At 41.7% G+C, this 23,911-nt stretch overlaps 2 protein-coding genes across 7 annotated transcripts in view; one reads left to right on the top strand and one right to left on the bottom strand.

Annotated features, from left to right (window-relative positions):
* The window catches only part of mink1 (misshapen-like kinase 1), a 31,094-nt gene extending 20,858 nt beyond the window's left edge, over positions 1 to 10,236 (top strand). For all 6 annotated transcript variants that reach the window (XM_069146630.1, XM_069146634.1, XM_069146632.1 and 3 more), the window contains 10 exons: positions 250 to 366; positions 639 to 750; positions 1,053 to 1,202; positions 2,083 to 2,226; positions 2,964 to 3,098; positions 3,234 to 3,334; positions 3,449 to 3,598; positions 3,678 to 3,837; positions 3,934 to 4,073; positions 4,739 to 10,236. In XM_069146630.1, coding sequence (XP_069002731.1) covers positions 250 to 366; positions 639 to 750; positions 1,053 to 1,202; positions 2,083 to 2,226; positions 2,964 to 3,098; positions 3,234 to 3,334; positions 3,449 to 3,598; positions 3,678 to 3,837; positions 3,934 to 4,073; positions 4,739 to 4,822 — 1,293 coding nt within the window. In that variant the 3' untranslated portion in view covers positions 4,823 to 10,236. The remainder of the gene's footprint in view (positions 1 to 249; positions 367 to 638; positions 751 to 1,052; positions 1,203 to 2,082; positions 2,227 to 2,963; positions 3,099 to 3,233; positions 3,335 to 3,448; positions 3,599 to 3,677; positions 3,838 to 3,933; positions 4,074 to 4,738) is intronic.
* A 2,604-nt stretch (positions 10,237 to 12,840) lies between these two features.
* gnb2 (guanine nucleotide binding protein (G protein), beta polypeptide 2) lies at positions 12,841 to 22,401 on the bottom strand. The gene is made up of 10 exons (XM_069146628.1): positions 21,611 to 22,401; positions 19,754 to 19,833; positions 19,613 to 19,651; positions 18,987 to 19,093; positions 18,034 to 18,097; positions 17,668 to 17,830; positions 16,055 to 16,121; positions 15,764 to 15,965; positions 15,089 to 15,305; positions 12,841 to 14,205 (listed from the first exon to the last, which is right to left on the bottom strand). The coding sequence occupies exons 2-10, from the start codon at positions 19,808 to 19,810 to the stop codon at positions 14,099 to 14,101; spliced, it is 1,023 nt and encodes a 340-aa protein (XP_069002729.1). The 5' UTR covers positions 19,811 to 19,833; positions 21,611 to 22,401; the 3' UTR covers positions 12,841 to 14,098.
* Positions 22,402 to 23,911: the final 1,510 nt, after the last annotated feature.

The following is a 23,911-nucleotide window of genomic DNA, read 5'->3' as shown; positions in this document are numbered from 1 at the left end:
AGATTTAGGTGGTCAAAGGTCGCTGTGACCTCACAAAACACGTGTGACGTCACAAAACACGTGTGACCTCAACTCAAGACTCCCTGGGCTAATTTTAAAGCGAAAACTGTTTATACTTGCCATTCAGTGGTTGCTATGTCCCAGCCAAACCTATTATATCCGGGTAATTGGTGCAGCAGATTAGCCAACATCTGAGTCTGTCGTGTTATTATCTAATACATGGAAATGTGTGTTTATTTTACCTGAAAGACCCCAGAGAAGCGCTCCCATAATGGATACACGAACTTGCCAGATGTGGTGCAGCCCTCCCACTCTCCCACTGATTCAGCCACTCACTCCTCTCCTGGGAAGGACTCTGTTTATGATGTAAGTCTTGCTGATGCTAAGTATATCAGCCCCAAATTCCTGGTTTATTTTGATGTGTTCCATATATGCCATCATTTCAGCCATCAAGTGCACCCATAACACATTTGAGCATCTTTAACGTCTGTTCAGTTTGTTGGTGCACTATTATCAATAAAGTTGATCTTAAAACTGTTTTGATGACACACGGGCACAGAAAATATCCATTTGTCAATAAAATGCTCACTGACATTATGTTGATTTAAACAACTCGCACACCTGATCTGCTCCACCAGTATCAATCCAGAGGTTTGGTTAAGGCTTCTGGCAAGTCGTCCTTCACCACCTTCGTGGATCTGGGCATGTACCAGTCACCAGGAGGCACCGGGGACAACATATCCGTCAGTGGTGAGTCCGAAGCTTTTCAAAGGTGCTCGGAGTTCTTGAACTTTAAAAAGGGAAGCTACGGCTAACTGCAGAAGTGTTTACCGCTTTAACCTTTGACATTATTTCTTGTGCATTCAAAATATTGGGAAATTAAAGATTTCTTTTACATAATTTCTGTTACATTACAACATACGTTCTATGAAAATGTAACCTGTTTATAGACTGTAATTTCTATTTTAAGATGATGAAAATGACTAGTTTGATATCTCGTTGGTGTTTCCCGTCCTTAATTAAGCCACCCTCTTTGCTGCCTTCATGTGTAGGCTCCAGGTTTGAGCAGCTGAAGATGGAGGTGAGGAAAGGATCCATGGTGAATGTTAACCCCACTAACACACGCCCCCCCAACGACACACCTGAGATCCGCAAGTACAAGAAGAGGTTCAACTCAGAGATCCTGTGCGCTGCACTTTGGGGTGAGAATGGGTTTAAATCTTTTAAGTGGAAAAAAATTAAATACAAAACAGATTATTGATTAGATTCCTTCAACTAACTATATCTCAAATTACGGCCATCTTTGGAGTAACCAGATGCAGTTTTAAAACAAACAAGAAGTGCAGAGAAATCAGTCAGATTATTGGACTCGCTTTTGTCCCAAGCTATTTTAACTCTTAATACGTTAACTAATGTGTCAGTTTTGGCAAAATTCTGGTGGCAAGCATGACCAACACTGAAAATACTTGACATGGAAATTAGATTTTAGGCTGCTGATGTTACTTTGATTGTCTTGGTGTGACATGAACAGCTCTTCAGGAGAAAACAGCGTGTCTAAACTTCTATGATCAAGATCATTTTATCTAGTCAGTTGCTCTTCTCAACTCTTTTCACAAGCTGCTTTCCACAAACATCGTCATTGACCAAGATGATGACTCTAGTGACCTGAGGGATAAAGAGAGGAGCAGCTTACTGTACAGTTGGACTTTTACGTAACAAGCTACACATGATGTTGAAAAGCCTTATCAATGTGACAACGTTTCCTCTCTTTCAACTGTAAATAGGCTTCTAGGTCCAATAGTTAGTGGGTGAGGTGACACACAGTTACATCATGTTTCTATTGAAGTTATCGTTCATACTTCTCCAAACAAAATGAAATGTCTTGGTGGTAGAGTTGCGGCAGGTTGTGATGTGGAAATAATGATGTAAAATTAAAGTACAGCAGAAATGATAAAAGAATAGTTGCAACACGGGTACTGCAAAATCATTTTTATCTGTTGCTAGAGGAAAGACGGTAATTAGTCAGGGTTTTTTTTTTGCTAAATGAAAAAGCTATTTCTTCGTGCACATGTATGTCCCCAGGTGTGAACCTGTTGGTGGGCACAGAGAACGGTTTGAAGCTGCTGGACCGCAGTGGTCAGGGAAAGGTTTACCCCCTCATCAACTCCCGCAGGTTTCAACAGATGGACGTCCTGGAGGGCCTCAACCTGCTCATCACCATATCAGGTCAGAACTGCTGCTTATTACCAGTCTGCTCAGTTGGTTTAAGCTGTCTGTGCTTCTGCCATCGGACCACTCTCCTTAATGGGATTCCAAATGTTGGATGCCAAATTGTGCTGGTATTTATTTTCAGAGTGGTAATTTTACGTTGCACTTTGACTTTGCACTTCAGAATCACAGGAAAGCTGCATTTATTTCTGTACAGTATATATTGGAGCTTGGAAATATTGACAGAGGCTATATTATTTTATAGGTATATAAAAAAAAAAAAAAAGTAATATGTGTTTTGGATCAAAACCTTTCCTTTTTTTTACCAGAATGTCCAACAAAGTTAGTGCTAAAATGGAGCAGACAAAAATTAACTTTCTTGCAATATACTGATGTTAAAAGTGTGGTGAAATTTGGTCAATGATGCTTTAATCAGATTTTTAGACACAACAACATTTTGAGAAGATTTTGTCAACACATTCACACAAGGCAATACATGTTTTAACATTTTGTCACTGACTATAAAAAAGTATTAAAGACTCAAAAAGGACATTTAAGTCAGATATTAATGAACAAAAATCCCAGACCATAGTTTCATATGAAATTGATTTTAGATCATATAACCTCCAACTTTTCTTTGTTCCGTGCGCACATTTTAAAAAAAATATACAAGAGGATTTGAACCGCAGTATAAATGCATTTAAAGAATTACTTTATTGTGGTCTCATTTTATAATCGATCTCTTGTCCATTAAGGCAAGAAAAACAAGGTGCGTGTCTACTACCTGGCATGGCTGAGGAATAAGATCCTCCACAATGACCCTGAGGTGGAGAAGAAGCAAGGTTGGACCACTGTGGGGGAGATGGAGGGCTGCGTGCACTACAAAGTGGGTGAGTGACCGATGATGGCTGTTTATCACCGCCGTCTATTCCACTCCACAGCTATTACAGATGAATGCGTTTGGCACAGTGAATTATTAATTGCAAGTGTCTAATGTCAGATGGCCTTGCGGTTGTTCTGTGTAGTGAAATACGAGAGGATAAAGTTCCTGGTGATCGCTTTGAAGAATGCGGTGGAAGTGTATGCATGGGCGCCCAAACCTTATCATAAATTCATGGCCTTCAAGGTAAGTCTCCCCTTTCCTGCGGGCTGGATTAGTTCTTCGAGGTCAGTCAACCAGATGATCTTCTTTTCACGCTCACTTTCCGCTTCCAAACCCCCTCCTCCCCCTTTAAACCAGTCTTTTGCAGACCTGCCACACAGGCCTGTCTTGGTTGACCTGACAGTCGAGGAGGGTCAGAGGTTGAAGGTCATCTACGGCTCTTGTGCCGGCTTCCATGCTATCGACGTGGACTCTGGAAACAACTACGACATTTATATCCCTGTTCATGTAAGTTGTACAACCGTCAACGTTTCGGGAGATCTAAAAGTTACAGCAGCTCATACCTTCTGTTTTTGATCTCGAACAGATCCAAAGCCATGTGACCCCGCACGCAATCGTGTTCCTGCCCAGCTCGGACGGCATGGAGATGCTGCTGTGCTACGAGGACGAGGGCGTCTACTGCAACACCTACGGACGCATCATCAAGGACGTTGTCCTGCAGTGGGGCGAGATGCCAACGTCTGTTGGTACGGGTCAAACCCAACAACACGGCCATACATTGAATTGGGTGCATCATTTGTATAAACTGTGATTAGCTTCTAATGTTACACTTTGCTCTGCAGCTCATATCTGCTCCAACCAGATCATGGGCTGGGGAGAAAAGGCCATCGAGATCCGCTCTGTGGAAACTGGCCACTTGGACGGCGTCTTCATGCACAAAAGAGCTCAGAGGCTGAAGTTCCTTTGTGAGAGAAATGACAAGGTGAGAGAGAGGAAAACCTCGCGTGGAAACTTATGCAGGACGATAACAGTGAGGTCACTAATAGAAGCCTTTTTGTCAAGAGTTGAGGAAGATCAATACTACTCTCTTGTCTGTATATGAAATGAGAGCCAGCAGCTGGTTAGCTCAGCATAGCCACTGGTTCCAGGGCAAACAGCTGTCCAGGCTCTGTTGAAATATCAAGAATAATCTCCCGTCCAGAACCGGGAAGCTCATTCTTTAACACCGATTAAATCAACAAGGTTTACATTCTTGATTTAATCAGTAGAAAAAAACTAAGAATGAAAATACGAATTTGTGGTTTTACGGAGAGGTACATGCTGAACTGTGTCTTGGCTGGAAGCAGTGATTTCCTAGAGTCTCCTCCAGTTGCCTGGCAACATCACTGGGATGACAAAACCCCAAGAAATGGTCCCGTTGCATGAAACCCTGAAGCTAAACGAGCCAGCTACCGGCGGATGTAGCGTCATATTTGGCTTCCAGACAAATGAGTTGTGTCACTGCTCCGATTTAAATGTTTGCAGGCAAGTTAGCAGAGAGCATTAATTCCACCGCATCTGGTGATTCTTTATCATAATAATAATAATTATTACGCCCCGCAAAGACGTTACTGATATCCATGTCCTTTGTGTCTGTGCTGCTCTCAGGTGTTTTTTGCCTCGGTGCGGTCCGGAGGCAGCAGCCAGGTGTACTTCATGACCTTGAACAGAAACTGCATCATGAACTGGTGAAGGAACGTCTTCGGTGGTGTGTGTGTGTGTGTGTGTGTGTGTGTGTGTGTGTGTGTGTGTGTGTGTGTGTGTGTGTGTGTGTGTGTGTGTGTGTGTGTGTGTGTGTGTGTGTGTGTGTGTGTGTGTGTGTGTGTGTGTGTGTGTGTGTGTGTGTGTGTGTGTGTGTGTGTGTGTGGAGCCCAGCAGGGTTCACAAAAAGGACGTGCATCCGCAATTCTCGCTTACGCATGCACACAAATGTGAACATCACTCTCTCTTTCTCTCCAGCACACTCACACTCCACAGAACACACACACACACACGCACGCATGCGCGCACACACACACGCACACACACACACACACACGTAGTCTCGCAGACAAACGCACACTTACAAACACAATCTAAATCTATTCCAGCCTAAACGCCGTAAGATGCAGTTTCAACCGAGGCCCCCTGAAAACATCCTCCCTGGAATCATCATGAAAAATTGGCTGACGAGCTTCAAATGTTAATACCCTCTATTAATTTGTACTGTATATATTCTTGTCTTGATTTACTTTACTTGGTGGACCCGTGTTCAATCGTAACTATTTAGTTGCTAATTGTGAAGTATGTTAACATTCCTTGATGGTTCTACAGTACATTTTGAGGAAAAGCATTATTTAACTGTATGTCACACTGAAGCTGTAAATAGATAGCACCTGACACTTAGATCTGAATCATTCGCAGGCCTCTTATATAGCTGCCGTTCACAAGGACATCAGATAATAAAATGCTGGAACGCCCATCTGCAGTGGCTTGTGGGGACCCCACTTGTTTTGGGGCCCCCCACAGTTTCGGGAGGCTTAAAGGAAGGATTACAAATATTACAAAGGGACTTTAAAGTCAGGGCAAAGTAGCTTGTTTAAATTTTTTTTTTGTTGTTTTGGTTTTTTTTGTTATCCACATTAGACTGTAACAGGAAGTGATGTTGCAACTCTTAATCACAGCAAATAAACCTTGACCGCTTTAAAAGCAAAATCAATTTCAGTTTAAAGATAAAAACCAATCAGCAGTCTGATAAATGTACAGAACTCAGACTCGGTACAGTGAAACCTCCTGCTTTGCCTTTTTCTTTTTTTTTTATGGTTTAGGTGAAACCATTAATTATTTGTCTCAACAGGCTTGTATCTAAACTTTTTGTTTTCATAGATTTACAAAATACACAAATTTGATATTTATATGTAGTGATTCTGTATTGGTATTAGCCTACTGGTATTCTTAATTTTACTGTAATTATATTGCCATTATATTGCAATATATACTATTCTTGTGGAGTCTTTTAAAAGAGGGGAGTTCATGTGTTTGGCTAGTAGTGTAAGGGAGTATGATGACAACTCTGGAGGGGAGAAACGTGGAAGGAGGATGCGTTGCCCTCCTCCTGCAGTGATCTACTCTACCGTACTATATTTTAGTTCCTGGACTATTTCGTTAGCGTGGATCTTTTTTTTGTGAGAAGTGTTCGTCCAGGGAAATGCAGTAGAACAGTTCTCTGTGTGGTTTGGTTCACACTTGTCCTGAGCCAGTAGAAAGACTTTAACGTACGAGGACTCTTAGCTCATCAGGCACTTTTGGAGAGCACGGCTGGAACTCACGAGACTTAATATATTTTATATCTATGAATTCTGCCAAAGTTCACAGCATATTTTGCAACAGGGATGTGAATTTAAGGCCAAAGGTGTGTGTGGGGGGAGATCTCAAATGGGCGACTGTAGATATTAAAGAGGAAACTTCTCCCACAGATCACTAACCAATGTTTTCCTTTCGCTATGTGAATGTCAGCCAACTTTTCACCGATTAGTAAAGTATCACGATATTGTTAATAGTGCACAGACATTTTCTCCTCAATCCGTCTGCTTTATTTGGGCAGCTGCCTGAGGGAGGTGGGGTGTGCTCTCGTACAGCAGGCGGTACGGCAGGAATATGCCTTATCAGGAAGAAGCTTGATGAAACGAGCTTTTTGTTCAGCGGGTCACATGGTTGACTGTGTTGCCACACCGCTTCGGGATGAACAGGTGAAAGTCAACACGGTCTCTTCCAACTGCTGTCTTATCAACACCGAGCTGTTGGAAATGTATCACCTTTTTTTTTTTTTTTTTCAACGAGTTAGTTCAACTGCTCATAAATAAAAGCTGACATGTTGATGTTAAAGAATGCATCTGTAAATCAAAACTTTTTGAAAATATGAAAGGAATCTTGGCTAGTGATCAATGGGATGGTCGCTCGGTAGATATATTTTCTAGAGTCGGAAGGAAAGCTATCAAGGTTGCAGAATATGTTCAGGGCAGAGAGAGTTTAATCAAAGATTATATAGATGGTCAATTCTATGGTGAGATTATAAAACAACCTGTAAATGGGCATGGGAAGCACTTTCACGTCAGTAAACATATCCATATCTATATATAGATATCTATATAGAGCTATACATCTATATAGATATATATATCTACATAGATATATATGATTTATATATATATATAAATAAAGCAGATACTTTGGTGTGCATGTAAGCAATGGAAATAGATGATAATAGTCCTGTATCAAAGTTGTTTTTTCCCCCTCAAGAGAATGTGTTTTTATTCTTAAAAGATCTTTCATGTGCCATGGCCTACATTTTGAAATTCCTCAATTACAATCCACCAGGAGCTCTGGCACCCATGCTTTTTATGGTCAAATCATTCTTTTTTATCAATCTGCCATGTTTACAGTTTAAGCAGTGCCTTGGAGTTGGGAAATCGAGAGGTTTTAGGAAGGGTTGTGAGCCCCTGTCCGTGTCCCCCCCCCCCCCCCCCCCCCACACACACACACACACACACACTCACTCCCCACCTGCCTACACTTGTCTCTTACTTGAAACCACACGGAGAAGAGGCACGACTACAGTTGCTCCCTCGTTATAATTAATGTCCTGTGCCAGTTAAGTGCACTTAAGTCAAATCCAGAATGTCCCTCAGATGGACTTGAAATGCTTTTTTGGCACCACATGTATAATAACCTAAAATGATCTACAGGCAGAAGATGGCAATAACAAGTAAATTAATAAATGTCCAGTTAATCCAGTTAGGATTTCCTCCCGAGTGGGAGCCAGCATAGAAGAAAAGCCATGTGTATGAAACTTGCGTGTAGAGAAAACGTAGTAATTGTGCACACGTCAAATTAAACTCGGTGTGATGTCTGCTCAGAAAACGTAGGTTCGTGCTGCAAAGATACGCGCTTCTTCTTTAATGATGTTGATTGTGTAACCTTGTAGTGGGGAGAGTAGCTTGATATATTCTGAGAAGCTTATTTTCTAAAATATGTAAATTAGTCTATATTGAGAAATAAAAAGTGAATGTACATCTACAGGACAGAGTTGTATTTATATAAAAATGTGTACCACTCTATTAATCGAAGCACAATGTATTTTAAGGCAGAGATCAAAGCTACAAATTGGGTGCAACGGAGAGACGGAATCTTTTTTTTCTTTCTTCTTCTTCTTCTTCTTCATTCGATCGGTCGTCAAAGTCGTCGGCGTGAAACCAATCCGAGTCGTCGTTACAGTCGAGCAAGCGGTCGGCTGCGAACGCTGCAGCACTTCTGATGCGTTACCCGGACGGAGACGGAAGTCTTGTCGGTCTCGTTCCCGGAGGAGCCGGCCGTGGCTGTGATTCAGACACCGGCGATGACTCGCGGGTCGGCGTCGGATCGGGCCTCTGGTGTAAATTGCCTACGTGGGCTCGACAGGCAAGTTGATATTCTCAGGTGATGACCGGGTTCGTGGTAAAGGCAGCGCACTGGCGGTGTTTGGGGCCTGACGGGGCCTCGTTGTGGGGTAAGAGGCTCTTCGCTTTTGGCGTCGTTATGAAACGGGAGAAGGCGCGTACGAACGTGCACGAACCGGGTCGGTTCCGATTACAGAATTACAGACGCGTCAATAATCACATGTCAACAACTTACAGGGGCAGCGTGTACGATCCAGTGGCGACATTGCAGATTGCAACCGACTGAACACCATCCTCGCGCCCTCTCGCCAGCGTGGAAGAGAATCTAAGCCGGTTGGAAGGGGAACAAAAAAACAAAACAAACAAACAAACAAAAACAAAACAAAAGCGCAAGCCCCTCTCTAGAACTAGTGTTTGGTTACCATAGAAACATGGCGGTGCAACATGGCGGCCTCCGTGGAAGAGGACTCTGCGTGGACATAAAGGGGTCGTTGTGAGGTAAAGAGAGGAAAGCAAAAAAAAAAACAACAACAAAAAAAGCCGCGGCATCGTGTTTGTTTGATCTCGCCCGCGCGGTTTGTGTCGGCGGTTGTTTTTTCCTCGGATGTCGCTGCAGGTTCAAACATCCGAACTTAATTCTTTGTGACAAATATTTACTGGTGATTTTTGGGTGGGGTCGCGCAGCGCGTCGTCCGCCCGACGGAGGAAGTCGCTCCCAAACGTCGAGCTCGTCGTCTTAATTTTGTGCAGCAGAAATGTGAACGATGGCGCTGCAGCTCGGGACACGGACGAGCAGCTGCAGTTGTTGATTTAAAAAAAAAAAAAAGAAGCTCCTTTTAAGATGTGAAAACGCTTTTTCATTTCGTGTCGAGGGCCATTTAAAACACCAGAACCTCACGACTCGTCGTCGTCGGGGCAGATCTGAGTCGGCTCGAACAGATTTGATGCTGGATTCGAGTTAACTCGGCTCTGATCGGCCGAGTTAACCATGAGATGCAGGAGTCGGAGGTGTCGAGCATCGTCCTGAGAGATGATGACTTTTCTTTTTCTTTCTTTTTTTAAGCAATACAAGCATTTGAACAAATCAAAAGGCCTGACTGTCCATCTCCGCGTGACTTGCAGGTAGTGATTCTTCAGTGGCCTTCGGCAGACCGGATGCCGGCTGGTTTGTGCGCCGCGGAAATCATTCTGTACTTTTACTTTTGTGTGTAATCGCAAGAAATAACGGCTTCTCTCTTTGTCACTTTAACGCAATCACCCGCTGGGACGCTTGTCAGAGCAGAAAGAAAAATCCCACAAACTGCCTTTATGAACTCTTGAGTATCGATAAACGGATGATGGATAATATACTCATGAGGCGTTCTTCTCTCAGCTTATATTTCTAATCGATAACGTATGAATGGATTAGCAGCCGTAGCCGGCAGATCAAACTTGGGGAGCTCTAAAACAACGCAGATCTTTGGACAGAACTACAATATCTACTCTTCTTTTCTTTTCAATACATTTTTTTTTTTTTAAAGACGGTTGACATCTTTGCAATGTTTTCGTGTGTGCGCGCGTCTGTGTTACTCGTGAGAGGTTAACTCCAGATTGTATTTCATAGACTGATAAACTTAAAACTTTCAAAAGATTGTGTTGAATGAATTCATGTCTTAATACAGATTGTTTGAAAAATAAAATACCTTGATCTCATTTTCTCTGTCGACTGTCTTTCTTGGTACCCTGATGATTTTCAGTACATCGTTTCTTGGATTATTATGACTGTGCTATACTTGACTCTCCAAAAACAATCCTTTTTTTTAAATTTGTTTTTTTTAAAACACTTTGGTGGTGAACAGAGTGAAGTGTACTTCACTAAAATCTGCCTCGACCTGTTGGCCCCATCGCTTGATCCATGTTACAATTACGAAACAGCTGTTCATTTATGCTGCCACCCGGACGACGTCTCTTTCAGGGAAGGTCTTGCTTATTTTCAGCAAAACGATGCCAAATCACATCCTGCATGTAATTCAACAGCGTTTAGAAAATATAAACTGGCCTGCCTACAATTTGCGAAAGATTGGAGCATTATTCAAATTAAAAAATATGACAGACGAGACCCCGAACTGTTGAGCAGCTTAAAATTATATCTTAGGAAATGATAGGACAACTTTTCACTTCCAAAACTCCAGAAACTCTTACTATGGTGTTGAAAATGTCTTAAAAATATTTTTGATGTATGTTCTCCAAAATTTCATTTAAACATCATACTGTAGTATGAGAAGTCAGATAGTGATGATGATTGTTGTCAGAAATATTATAAATATGTCTTGGTGTAGCTTTTGTTTTCCGAAATGTAATAAAAACGTCATAGTTATGTGTGAACAGAGGAGGACCAAAAAGCAGACACAGAAGTGGGAATAACTCATAAAAAACTGTTTTATTGAATATAATGAAGCTGTGGAGTTGGTGGCGTCTGGAGAGAATGAGTTGTGTGTGTCCAGGCAGAGTCATACACATGTCATACTATAATATGGATTCAGAAATGTCAAAAAAAATGTCATAAATAAGTCATCCAAAAAAGGTCATACTATAGTATGTCTTCCAAAAAGTCCTGAATATGTTGTCCAAAATGTCATACTATAGTAGGTCAAAAAAATAATAATGTAAAAGAAAAAAAAAAAGAAGTAATTTCATACAATAGTATGTCGTCCAAATGATTAACAAAAACGTCATACTATTATACTATATACTATTATGTCATCCAAAATGTCCTAAAAGTGTCTTGGTATAGCGTGGTCCAAAATGTCAAAAAGATATCACCCATGTCCTCCAAAATAGTATGTCACCCAAAATGTCATAAAAACTTCATATGTTGTCTGAAATGTCATAGTGACATGTCCTGTATGTTGTCCAAAAAGTCCTCAAAACGTCATATAGTGTGTTGTCTAAAATGTTATAATAATACTATACTATATGTGTGTGATCTCCAATATGACATAAAAACCTCATGCTATGGTATGTTATCAAAAATGTCTCGGTATAACTCTTGTAAAAAAACAAAAAAATAACGTCATCCATGTTCTTTAAAAAGAAATACAAATATCACACTACGGCACGTCGTCCAAAAAGCCATGAAATGTCAAATGTCGCATGTCGTACATTTTACAGTGGTACAGTTGAGATGTCGGTTATTATTGCCTCTTCGACTAAGCTGTCCGAGTTCAGGTGTCTGAACTTACTTACTGTCTGAAAAAAAGACTTCTATGTGCGGCTGCCGTGCAGCTTTCTCTGCCTATTGGGTGACGTAACCGTTCTCCTCCCGTTCCGCTCCGCTGACCGACCAACATCCCGACGACGTACGGTGCAAAGCTACCGAGCTCAGGAGGGAGCATGGGCGCAACCAAGTGTACAATTGGGAGGGGTGGGGGGGGGGGGGGGGAGTCACACAATTAGGTTTTCCTTCACAATTGCAAAAAAATTTAAATACAGCAAATAACAAGAGACAGTACTCTATATTGGGGGACATATTGGTATTTTCTCAGTATGAGGGGGGGACACGACTTCCCCCCCCGCCCCCCCACACACACACATACAAAGCCGTGGTTACGCCTATGTAGTAATCAAATTTTGCACCAGATGAGTTTGCTAAGATGCAGTAAACGTTTCATCCTTATTTTAGGAGTCGGAGATGCAGAATGAGCTGCAGCACCCCCTGGTGGCAGCAGACTAAAACACCCACCAGCCATTTCACCTTCATTCACAACTCTTACCTGAACCATTCGCCTGTTTGAAATGAGTAATTCGAAAATATATTAAATGACATCAGAATTTAACATGACATTTAATTAGTTTGCTGTAAAGAAGTTCAACAATTTCAGGCCCGGACAGGTGCTGGTGTATTACCAACTTTAAACTTAACATTACAGCTATTATTCTGGGTTTTAAATATTTCTTTTTTGATCAAAGAAAAAAACTTCAGGCTGATTTCTGGCACTTAATGTGAGTTGTGAGTTATTTGCCAGACCATGCCAGCCCTAATAGGAAACCATTAAGTTAATTTGTAAGCACTTAAATGTACCTTTAAAACAAGAAAAATTCAAATTAATTTCTCAACAAAACTAAGGAGATTTAATGTGTAATTTGTGTTAAAATGAAGCAACAATAACAGTATAAGTCAATGTGTGTGTTGTCATTTAGATATTTTGTTATATAATGAAAATACCAGTCCATTCTCACTTATTGTCCTTTTAATTTCATCCAAGTGTCTGAGTAAACGGTTCTATTCTTCAACAAAGAAACCACAATACCTGGCAGGAGAGGCTATTATTTATTAATATTATGTACAATTATACCATAATGTCCAGATAATACAGTGACAGAGTCAAAGTATGAATACTGGCTCCTGCCTATTAAAATGTGTCTTATAATGCTTTTAGTTTTCACCTTCTTCATCGCCGATCATTTTGAGTTCATTTAACTGTATCAATAGTCTTTATTAATAAGTGTATCTGAGGCACACGGGGAGAACATGAAGAAAATAAGTGTAAAAAATAAGAAGAAGCAAAAGAAAACAAAAGCCTTAGAGCAGATGTACTGAATGTGGGGGTATGTCTATAAAAACAGTGACTACATGATGTTATGAACCACGTGTGATTTTCTTTTTTTTCTTCAGTGTTAATGGACTCACATGATTATTTTTTTCCTTCTTGTTACTGTCACTGAGACACATGAGACAAAAATAGTAGAGAAAGATTTGTCTGAAGTGCATTTTGGACTTCATTGTAAACAAAGACAGAATTGTCCAATACTGTCTTCTCCCCAGCTTAACTTGAGGAGCAGTGTCTCTCAGGAAAAAGCATGTGTGTGTGTATGTGTGTGTGTGTGTGCGTGTCTGTGTGTGTGTATGTGTGTGTGTGTGTGCGTGTCTGTGTGTGTGTGTGTGTGTGTGTGTGTGCGTGCGTGTCTGTGTGTGTGCGTGTCTGTGTGTGTGTGCGTGCATGTCTGTGTGCGTGCGTGCGTGAGTGCGTGAAGGAGTGTGTTCGACATGTTAAAAGGCTTTTAGGTAACAGCGGTGTTTGTGTTTTTATTTGAGCAGCTGAAGATTCAACTGGATTTGGTCACATTTAGACATTTTACAGATGATGTGTGTGTGCGTGTGTTTGCGTGTGTTTGTGTTTCCATGTGCGGGGATGGTGCTGTATCTTTGCTGCGGTGCACTTAAATTAGCGGTAGGTAGTGTGGGCATGTGTCCAGGTCTTGTGTCATCTTGTGTGTGTGTGTGTGTGTGTGTGTGTGTGTGTGTGTGTGTGTGTGTGTGAGAGAGTGTGTGTGAGAGAGTGTGGGTGTGTGCGTGAACTCATACCTAAGTCATACAGATTATGTACAGTACAATGTTGCAGTTTGTCTGTTGAATCTTACATACAGTGTGAATACAAGGGTGCAAACTGTGTCCCAAGATGGGAGCAGTGTGTGTGCGTGTGTGTGTGTGTGTGTGTGTGTGCGTGCGTGCGTGTGTGCGTGTGTGCGTGTGTGCGTGTGTGTGTGTGTGTGTGTGTGTGCGTGCGTGCGTGGTTCAGTTCCAGATCTTGAGGAAGCTGTCCCAGGACCCGGTGCACACCGCCATGCCGTCATCAGTCACACCCAGACAGCTCACACGATTGTCATGGCCGGCCAGGACTCCTACAGGAGGGACGAGGAAAAACAAAGGACGGCTTGTTGTTACTGTGGAATGGTTTGCTCTGCAGGCTGCTTTGCAAACATCTTAAAAATCTCAGAACAGAGTGGCCCAGATTTATTTAATTTTTTTTTCTAAATTTCTACCGCAGGGCGGGCTTCTTGACCAACGTTGCATGTTTATTATAAAACGAGGCTCGAGAGGTGAGTTCACTGGTCATCCTGGCATGCAGCTCAGTCTCAAAAATAAATCACATGTAAAAACTCTCACTGATTAATGGGGGGAAAAAAAACCTGAACATTAGTGCTATAAATCTACAAACATATTGATTTAATGTTGTATTTTGCAGATACAACTCAGTTTCCAAGTAAAATTCACAAAGAATTACCATCAAGTAAAGATTTAATTTTTTATATCTATACTTCAAATTATCTTTTTATTTTTACTTTTTATAGACATAAATCTGTGCAATTCTTCCTTCGAGTGGGAAATTAGCCTCTGACTTTTGGATTTAAATTCAGCTTCATGTCTTTTTGCAGTTGTATGTAAAAACCTCTTCAAAAGAAAATCCGTTTTTTCAGTTTGGCTTTCTTTTTGATTCTGATGCTGTTTTTCTTGGTGTTTGAGTCAAATCTTGAGGTTGAAGCTCAGATAACAGTCAGTTTTACTTCAGATACAGAGAACTGTTGCTGCCATTCATTTTTTTTTGTTTCTTTGTTTAAGTTTTAGTTGATAGTAAAGTACATAAAGTAAACACACACCTACAAACGTCCCTCTGTAGCACAAAACCTTTCAGGTTCGAGGCAACAAAAGTTACAAAGCTACAAAAAGTCAAGCTGAACATTTTTTAAGCCAACACCACCGTTAACTCTTGCCGGTTCTGCCCACCTGCTCTGTCTCCCTTCATGGCGTCCCAGATGTTGCAGTTGAAGTCATCGTAACCAGCCAGCAGCAAACGGCCTGAGCGGGAGAAAGCCACGGAGGTGATGCCACAGATGATGTTGTCGTGGCAGTAGAGGCTGAGCTCCTGGTCTGCACGCAGGTCAAACAGCCTGCAGGTGGCGTCGTCGGAGCCTGTGGCGAAGGCGCTGCCGTTGGGAAAGAACTGAGGAAGAGCAAAGGAAGATAGATAAGCAGCAGGAAGTGGGGATGACTCTTAAGAAAATACAACTGTGCTCTTAATATAGAGGGCTACACAGATACAAGTACAACACGAGTAAGTGATTCTGTTGAGAACAGGAGCTCCCCAATTTCCTACATGCCAGGATACGACAGAAAACGGTTATTGGCTCCAAGTATCTGCTCTTGCATTGAATGGACTCGCACTTTAGATCAGATTTGGGCTTGATACTTGGGCCAATCTATGCCACAAAAACAGTGCATCGGACATTTCCCATAATGCAACTTGATAGGATCTTTTATTAGATCTCCATTGTTTGTCTACTTTCCACAGGCTGAGTTGTACTAGAGAGAACTCTATGTCTAAAACTATTATGAATCAAAGTATATGACTGAAACCTTTCAGTTTGGTTACGGGTTAACTCGTCCATTGAGCACACTCACACAGATGGCATTGATGTCCGACTCGTGGCCTGAGAAGGTCTGCCGGCACATGCTGTCTCTGATGTCCCACAGTTTGACCGAGGCGTCACAGGCTCCTGACACGAAGGTGCGGCGGTCAGGCGACAGGGACAGGCTCATGACATCACCGCTGTGACCCGAGAAAACTGTGGTCTGCTGACTCGTCTCAATGTCCCACAGTGCACTGGGGCAAAGAGCACAGAGTTAATAATCGATCGGCTCAGGACCACATGTTTACACTGAACGTCTGGGGGTTTGATGTGTGGGACTTACCATGTGGTGTCTCCTGAACTCGTGATGATTTGATTGTCATCAACGAAACGGCAGCACGACAGGTAACCTGAGAAACGGACAATTTTTTTTTTAATGAAAACAGGAACCAGAAGTGATTATATTCAGATGAGCCAGGCAGGAGCGAAGAGTGGATCTGACTGACAACGCAAAGACACTTTGCCCACCACCTATACAGGCAGCTCAGGCATGTCAATCAAACCAGGCATGCAACCGAACATACCTCTCTTTGAGGCCTAATATGTAATCGATTGTGCAATTATTTTCAGAGGGACCACCAGAACACCGATCAGAAGGAGGGAACTTAGCAAATGACAGTATAATGGCTGGTAGAAACAATGTATTGAATTTGTATTTCATGAGAGAAATTGAGACTTTTTGAATGGGAGTCTGTTGGAGATTTTTTTGGAGGCTGCCACTTGTAGCATTCAGTAGTATTACACTTCCAGATTGGCTTCACTTTTCAGGCCCTGAGGCTACGTCCCCTTTATACCCATTCTCATTTCCAAGGCGTCGAATGCTGTTTCATCAAAGCCATTCACATCTCATTGTGCAATTATTTTCAGAGGCACCACCAGAACACTGATCAGAAGGAGTGAACTTAGCAAATGACAGTATAATGGCTGGTAGAAACAATGTATTGAATTTGTATTTTATGAGAGAAATTTACACTTTTTAAATGGGAGGTACCTTACGATTAGGCACCAGAAACCGCATAGGGTTGGGAAAAGGTCAAGTTATAGACAAATGTCACACGGCCCTTGTTTGGGTAGGTTTAGGCGCCAAAACTACTTGGTTAGGGTTAGGCACTAAAACTTTGGGTTAAAATAAGTGCTGTATAATAAGAAATTATAAACATTACGCAAGTTACTTATTGTACCTTACGCAAGTTAAATAAGTTATTTAAAAGAAATTTACGTTGACTTTTGTCACCAGTCTCCTGAATAAAGTCCTGGGTTTGTTCCATACAAACACCCCCGACCTCTTTCCAACATGGACTTTAAACCTCTTTGTACTTTGTCACATAACCTTCTTCGACCCAGCTCATCACAGTGCATAAGACATAAGGTCTGTTTTAGACACCAAAGGACACCATGTGCACATCTCTATATTTTTATATACAGTACTCACAAGACGTTGATTGGTCCAAACTTCTGATGGTTCAGACATAAATGTTTAACTTAAATGAGAAGATGGATTCTGCAGCTGCCTCGCAACTTAGGTCACATATGTAATTTCCTGTCTTGACTTCGTTGAACAGAAACCTACAGTACCAGACTGTGATGCTAATTCCTGTCATAATACTACCAAAGTAAAACAAAGTCAAAATTGTGTTAAATCTAATAACACTGTGCAGCTACGGTGTCAAAAATCAGAGCCTCACAGACAGGAGTTGATGTCTCGGCTCATTAAGACTGTGTTACCCTGCGATTAATTAACCACTTAATGAAATCTTCATTGTTTAGAGGTTTGGGAGCGGAGCTCTCCCAGGAAGCAGGGGACTGGTGCACGCTCGTCTGAAATGTCTCATCAGTTTGACTCACAGGATGCATCGAACACAAACAGAAGTGGCTGAAAGCGCAACGTTCCCTCACCTGTATGACCAGGTAGTTCCCTGCTGACCCTGACATTGCCTTCACGGGTCTTCAAGCAGTAGATGGAGCAGATGTTGTCGAGGCCTCCGCAGGCCACGTAGTTCCCAGAGGGGGCGTAAGCGCAGGTCATTACCCAGGAGGAGCGCAGGGGGATGGCGTGGATCTGAGGAGGGAAAAGTAAAGAAATCAAATGGAAACTGTTCAGAAGAGAATCGGAATTGGCCTCTAAAAATCTACCTCTAACACCACGGTGAACGATACAGTAAGTCAAAGGAAGCTGTGATGAGTCAATCACACTTTTACAAGATTTTACTACATCTTCACTTCCAGGTCAGCCAAGTTATAATTTTTTTTTACTGATTTTACCTTGTTAGTGGTGTAGCTGTCCCAGATGATCAGTTTTCCATCTTGAGAGGCACTAACCAGAAGTCTGCAGACACAAAAGAAGAAAATTCATAAAACCTAGAAGCCTAGAATTCATGTTAATGTGAAATACATCCAGGTTTTTTGGGTCTTTTTTTTTTTTTGCTGTCCGAGTCAGCAGTTCTTAACCTTTGCCTCCTATCATCACGATAAACTCCAGACCAGTTCGATCATGTTTTGGCTGGATGGAAACTCTTCAAGATGAAGATCAGTTGTTTTAGTGCTATCTCACACCCATATAATGATGTCAGTTTGTAAGATTTGGTTTAGTTTGTGTTGCAGGAGACCTTGCAACTAATTTGAGTTCAAATACTCAAGTCAGCAAATGATTAAGATTGCAGGAAAGGATGTTGTTATATGTGGGGCTTTTAATTTAAAATGAAAGCCTGAGCATGCTAACATGCTCACTTCGAAAATATCTCAATGTTCAGCAAGTATAAATGTACACCATGCTGACCATCGACCATCATTAGCACTGACAATTAGCAGTGACGGTGGTGCAAGATGAAAAGTTAGGTCCCCAACGTTATTACAGTTCACCCTAAGGGGGATCTGTCCTAAATTCCATTGCAATCCATCTAATAGCTCTGGAGACATTTTAAAGAGTAAGAGTCCAGTATGTTTTCATTATAGTCAGGAATTACTTAACCTGTGACCTATGTCCTACTTTGGTTTGAGAACTCCGACACATCAGTATGGAGCTCCATCACACGAGTGATGAACTGAAATGCATTATCCCATTTAAAGTTGTGATGGAGCCAAACCCTTCAGGTCAAAGTTTTTTTTTTTTTTCGACCAAGCCACTTCAAGGGAAACTAATGGTTTGTTTTAGTGATGCACAGCAAAAAGCTAAATAAAAGACAATTAAAGGCATTTAGTCAAGATAATAGACTCACTTTGAGTCTGTGCCCCAGTGCATGGCGTAGATCTTGGCGAGGTGGCCACGGAGGGTGCGTCTTGTCCGCATCTGGATCCGCCCCACAGGATCCAGACCAGCAGTTATCTACGTCAGTAAGAAGAGGTTAATGGAAGAAAAAAAAGCAGGCTGAATTAATTTCACCTTTTTCCTGATAACTAGCTGTTAGATGGAAGGTGACGTTTCTTGAAAAGGGGACAATACGACGAATATCAGACACTGAGGACAAATATCCCAAGTGTGACAATATCAATAATGCATGTGTAAAAAATTTATTCCAACAGATTTGATGATTAATACTACAGGAGGTTGGGACCTCATCTATTTTTTTTTTCAGACTTTCTGGCTACAAAATGAGAAAGTCACATCTCTGTGAAGCTTTAAGTTCAAGAGTTTTGTCACATTTGATCAAAAAGATTTCAAGTGGCTGCTCTGCTTTTTCAACGTGAACCAAAAAACTGTTTAATTTAAAACCTATGAATATTTTCTTGTGTTCTTATCATCGTTTTATATAATGTAAATATACATATATGTAGCAGCTAAAATCAAGACCTCAAAACAAAAAATGTCAGTATTTTAGCATGTGGCACAATCAGTGGCTCTTACCTGTGTCAGGGTTGAATCTCCACATGCTTTCCTGGCATCCTGAAATTACACAGAAAAATAAAAGACGTGACACAACAGGTAAACATGTCAGTATTTTAATGCTAAAGATGAAAATGTTAACTACAAACACACTTGACTCACTCTTATCTGGTTCCTAAGCTGCTCGGCCTCCTGACGAAGCTGCTCCAGCTCACTCATTTTGAATCTGTCCAAGTTGTCACCTGTTGGTTGAAACACAATTTAAACATTAGACTCTGATTTAGATCATCTTAAATTTAATAAAGTTGAATAAAATGGCTGCCAATGTATGTTATTAAATCCCACTGGGATTAGCATAGTTTCATGCTTTTGTAATCCAGTGGTCCACTTTCATCAAAAATGAGTCAATTAGGTGAAATAATTTACTTTAAATACAGTTTGACCCCAATTTGGAGAAATAAATAATAAAATAAAAGCACACATTTTAATCTCTGAGGTTTACTGAACCCGTAGTGAGAAAAAAAAAAGTGTAATCTGTTTACGGCTGTGCAACCATGCCTGGTTTAACTGAGGAGAATAATCTGTGATGACTAAGCTGCTATTGAGCAGCCAGCATCGCAACCAGGCAGCAGATAAAGCGTGAACGTTTCCTTTAAATCTGTGCAGATACAGGTCAGTCAGACTTCATGCTAATGTGGGACACGATCATCCTTCATCTGAGCCTGTTTTTTTTTTTCATTACATTAACAGGTACATGTGTTCAAGAAAGGAAGGAGTCTCTACAATTACACAAATGCACAACGTGGCTGTATCTTCGGCTCCTGGGGTCACACAGACACTATATCTGACATCATCCTTTCAGTGGGAAGCAGTATTTCCTCTTCCTGATACACAGTTACACATTCAAATAGTCTCCCAAACAGAGAGCCTGTATTTGCATTAGTGAAGCAATTCGAACTCATGATACCACATCCACAGCGAACACGCATACAGTACACACGGTGCAAGTAAGAGCAATTAGCTACAGTAGACCACGGTTCCCCCGGAGGGACCTGCGACCAGATGGATCACACAGCACTAATGGAAGCCAAAAGGCGTGCATCATGGGTCTCAGTCTCCTGGCACAGCTGCTCATTTAGCCAATGAGGAGAAGCAAAGCTGAGGGTGGGGGGGCATCAGAGATCAGGCCTGGATGGGTCCAGCCAGATGCTCGGATGCATGTTTTTTGGTTGGTTTTTTTTCAACCTGAGGACAAGCAGATTTGTGCTGAAGTCATGTCAGTGGACAGAGAGTAGAAGAAAGCACACACATACACATCACACAGATTTAACCTGCACTGATGCATGGCCTGGTAGCAGCAGACAGGAGGCTCTGCCTTCTTCATGAGGATGAAGAGGATGAGAGGGTTAACTAGTGACTGGACACTAGTGGCAGTTTGCTTGCCTTTTTAGAGCATGTTTTCTAACAAGGAGACAGAAATTCAAAGATACAAAGAGTAACTGGCCCCACCCCTTTGGATGCACATCTGATGTGTGACTACACCAACATGGCATGGCTACATCTGCAGCTGGAGGAGAGTGCAGAGCCCGTACGAGCACTGCATGTTACAGGGTGTCATGTCAAAGCATTATGTATGGCTATATGTGCAACTATAGGCCTATTAGAGCTCCCCACTGAAATAAAATCCGCAGTGAAACGAAAGCCAACGGGTCTAGGGGATTTTTATTCCACTGTCTGCCGCATATCGAGACTCAAAGACCGGCCCCCACGAATGCGAGCTACATCACATATTGATCAGCACAGTCTTGAAGGCCTTGGCCACATCTCGTTTTAAATGGTGAGCTCCAAAAAAAAAAAAAAAAAAAAAAAAAAAAAAAAAAAAAAAAAAAAAAATGCGGATGTGGCTAAATTCATGGAGTGGAAATGATGCCGTGAATGCGCACATCATCACCCAGCCATCTTACACTGAAGCAGGCTGACCTACAGCTGCTGTCACAGCGTTTGATATTGGGTGGCTACCTGTTAATTCTCCCGATGGGTTTTTTTGCTGCCTTTTTTTCTGCCGTAAAAAAAGGAGGAAAAGGGTGGGAAAAAATTGGAAAAAAACGTCTTCAAAAAAAATCCCGCGGAGGATTTGACTAAATGTCTTTTTCACGCATTAAAAATGAAGTTGAGAGGAGATCCACTTAAAGTTCCGTGCGTCACGATTAGCCTGTTTCCAAATCCCTCAGTAAACAGGCACACGGAGGAGGAGGAGGAGGGCTACACACATTTCCATTTCTCTGCTTTACTGGAGCTCCTGAAAAAGATGAAACCTGCTGCTGCTGGGTTGTCGTTTCTTCTCCGAAATGCTTCGCCCCCGTTTCACGCCCGTCAAGTTAACAAAACCATCTTTGTCCGATTCGGCGCAAACAAACACAATTGGCCCTGGCTCGCTCCCCGGCCCGCATCAAGGATCGTCCATTAAACACTATTCAGTCCGTTTTACTCCCGAGTCTTCGTGACGTTATCCTCGTTTCCTTCCTCTCTTCGGTTTCCTCCTCCTCCTCCTCCTCCTCCTCCCTCTGCCGACACTTCACCAGGACAGCCGCCTCCGTGTCGGCAACGAATCACTGAGGAAAATCTGCAAAGTGCATCATATAGACAACGAAGAGATTTAAACGAAGCGGCTGAATGCAGGAGATCAACCATCGACTGTGTGGATTTGCGTCTGGTCTAATGAGGCGGCCCTCTCGATCACAATCCACACGGTTCCTGTTTTCTGAATCTCATCATTCAGAAACAGGGTGCCGAATCACGCGGTGGGCGCTTGTTGCAGGATCCTCAAATCCGGGCATGAAGCATGTTTCAACCACACCCATCTCTTAAATACTAGTAAATCCCATGACCCCCCCTCTGTGCAGACCTCTCTGCAGGTTGGAGAGCCATCTTCTCACGTGGACCTCCCAGTTTTACGTGTTCAGAAGGAGAAACTATGACAATGGAAACAGACCACGGGTTTGTTAACTGTTTGAATTTATGATCATGTCATGATCTGCAGGGTGCAGCACATTGAAGAAAGCATGGCAGGGTCTGATCATTTCCATATTTTAAATGTGAAACAGATCCTACATTTCGTGGAGGTCAGTGCAAACACAGGCACACCCCTGAAATAGAAATCAACAGTGGTGGGAAGTAACTAAGTAGGCCTACATTTACTCAACTACTGTACTTCAGTACAACTTTGAGGTATATACTTAAGTATTTCCATTTGATGCTACTTTATACTTACACTGCACCACTGAGGGAAATATTGTATTTTCTTCTCCACTACATTTATTTGACCGCTTTAGTTGCTTTTCAGATGATTTGACACAATAGATAACATAAAAAGCTTTTAAAATACAAAACATTATTAAAGATAAAACCAGATGGTTACCAACCAGTTTGTCTTTTAACATCTTACACAAAGCAATGTGTAGCCGGGGTCACATTTCAGAAGTCTGAGTTGTTAACGGCTCCACCAAAAGAGTGGCCAAGCCAGTACTTTTACTTTGATACTTTAACTACATTTGGCTGCTAATAATATGCACTATACTTGATTACTTTTTCATGCAGCACTTTTGCCGCAATGTATGTTTACATTGCTGTAGTTGTACTTTTTGCTTAAATAAAGAATCCCAATACTTCTTCCAACACTGTAAATCTGAGTGCGTAGCATTGAATTTCATCATGTAACATTGATCTGCTGAGACTGATTCAGTGAGTGAATGGATATTTGGTGAGATGAAGACTTTGGACAACTTGAAACCGAGTTGTGATTCAGAAAACCATTCAGAACCTGTAGGTGCTGCGATAGTCTCCTGATTAATTTGATTTGCCTATTTGTGCTCCAAGTGCAAGATTTGTCTCAACAATTTATAGTTTAACGTCTCCCTCCACTGAAAAATGTGTTTTATTTATTGTTCCCTCCGTTGGATGTTTGACCTTTGCTGTGCAGGATGATGAATGTGCAGAATTTTCCAGTGGAAGGTATTTTCACATTTGTCTCCTGTAGTAGTTTCTCTGTGCTGACCTGAATGTATACACAAACAGGATTTTGTGATATTACAAGCGGAAACTTAAAGCCTCCAGTACACATACAGTAGACTTTTCAGAGAAAGAATAGCTTGAATTAAGTTTTTCAAAGACCTTTACATGGAGTACTTTATGCCTTATGATACTGAAAGAGATTTGAAAGGAAACGCCTGTAAATTTACACAAATCCAAATTGAGGCTAAAGAGGAATACCGTGCAGGTGTATTTTTCCTTTAAAGTTATCTATTTGTCTTTTTCAATGAA

Source organism: Embiotoca jacksoni, unplaced genomic scaffold, assembly GCF_022577435.1.
Source record: "Embiotoca jacksoni isolate LCO1_2020_lvr unplaced genomic scaffold, fEmbJac1.0.p SCAF_13, whole genome shotgun sequence".
NCBI classification, from domain to species: domain Eukaryota; kingdom Metazoa; phylum Chordata; class Actinopteri; family Embiotocidae; genus Embiotoca; species Embiotoca jacksoni.
Note: the sequence above shows the minus strand (reverse complement) of the source record. Positions and strands in the feature narration are given on the sequence as shown.